The 510-nt window shown below is 38.2% G+C and overlaps 2 protein-coding genes across 2 annotated transcripts in view; one reads left to right on the plus strand and one right to left on the minus strand.

The window, feature by feature from the left end:
- Positions 1–510, plus strand: part of LOC109541235 (probable E3 ubiquitin-protein ligase HERC4) — a gene marked incomplete at its 3' end in the record, with an annotated part of 482,710 nt that overhangs the window by 63,392 nt on the left and 418,808 nt on the right.
- Positions 1–510, minus strand: part of LOC125503929 (heat shock 70 kDa protein 6-like) — a gene marked incomplete at its 3' end in the record, with an annotated part of 13,217 nt that overhangs the window by 988 nt on the left and 11,719 nt on the right. Inside the window, 1 exon segment of the mRNA XM_048665073.1 lies at positions 1–436. Coding sequence (XP_048521030.1) covers positions 1–254 — 254 coding nt within the window.

Consider the following 510-nt stretch of genomic DNA (forward strand, 5'->3'; position numbering starts at 1 on the left):
ACTTTAATAATTGATACATCGAGAGTACCTCCGCCAAAGTCAAATACCAATAGAGTTGAATTCGTATTTAGCCGGTCTTGAGCATAATGAATAGCAGCTGCTACGGGTTCAGTAATCAATTTCAGTACGGTCAACCCAGATAGTTCAGCTGCAAGTTTTGTAGCTTTCCTTTGTGCATTACTGAAATAGGCAGGAACTGAAATAACTGCTTCTGTAACTGGTGTTCCTAAATATTCTGAAGCAGATTCTTTCATATTCTTCAGTATTTCAGAACAAATTTCTTCGGGAGACTTCCTTACGATCAATCCGTCATACCGTACTTCTACTTCAGTTTGGCCTTCATCTCCCTTCACTATCTTAAACCGGTAGTCGTCCGAATTCTTCAATTTTTGTACGTATGTATCGTCAAACTTTCTCCCAATAAACCGCTTGACATCTAGAACATAAAAAATGTGTGTAAGTTATGAGCTCCTTTGTATACCATTTTTTAGTGCTTGAAGTTCAGCGTTC

Source organism: Dendroctonus ponderosae, unplaced genomic scaffold (genome assembly GCF_020466585.1).
Source record: "Dendroctonus ponderosae isolate FM_Combo_2020 unplaced genomic scaffold, Dpon_F_20191213v2 Dpon_F_20191213_1, whole genome shotgun sequence".
NCBI classification, from domain to species: Eukaryota; Metazoa; Arthropoda; class Insecta; order Coleoptera; family Curculionidae; genus Dendroctonus; species Dendroctonus ponderosae.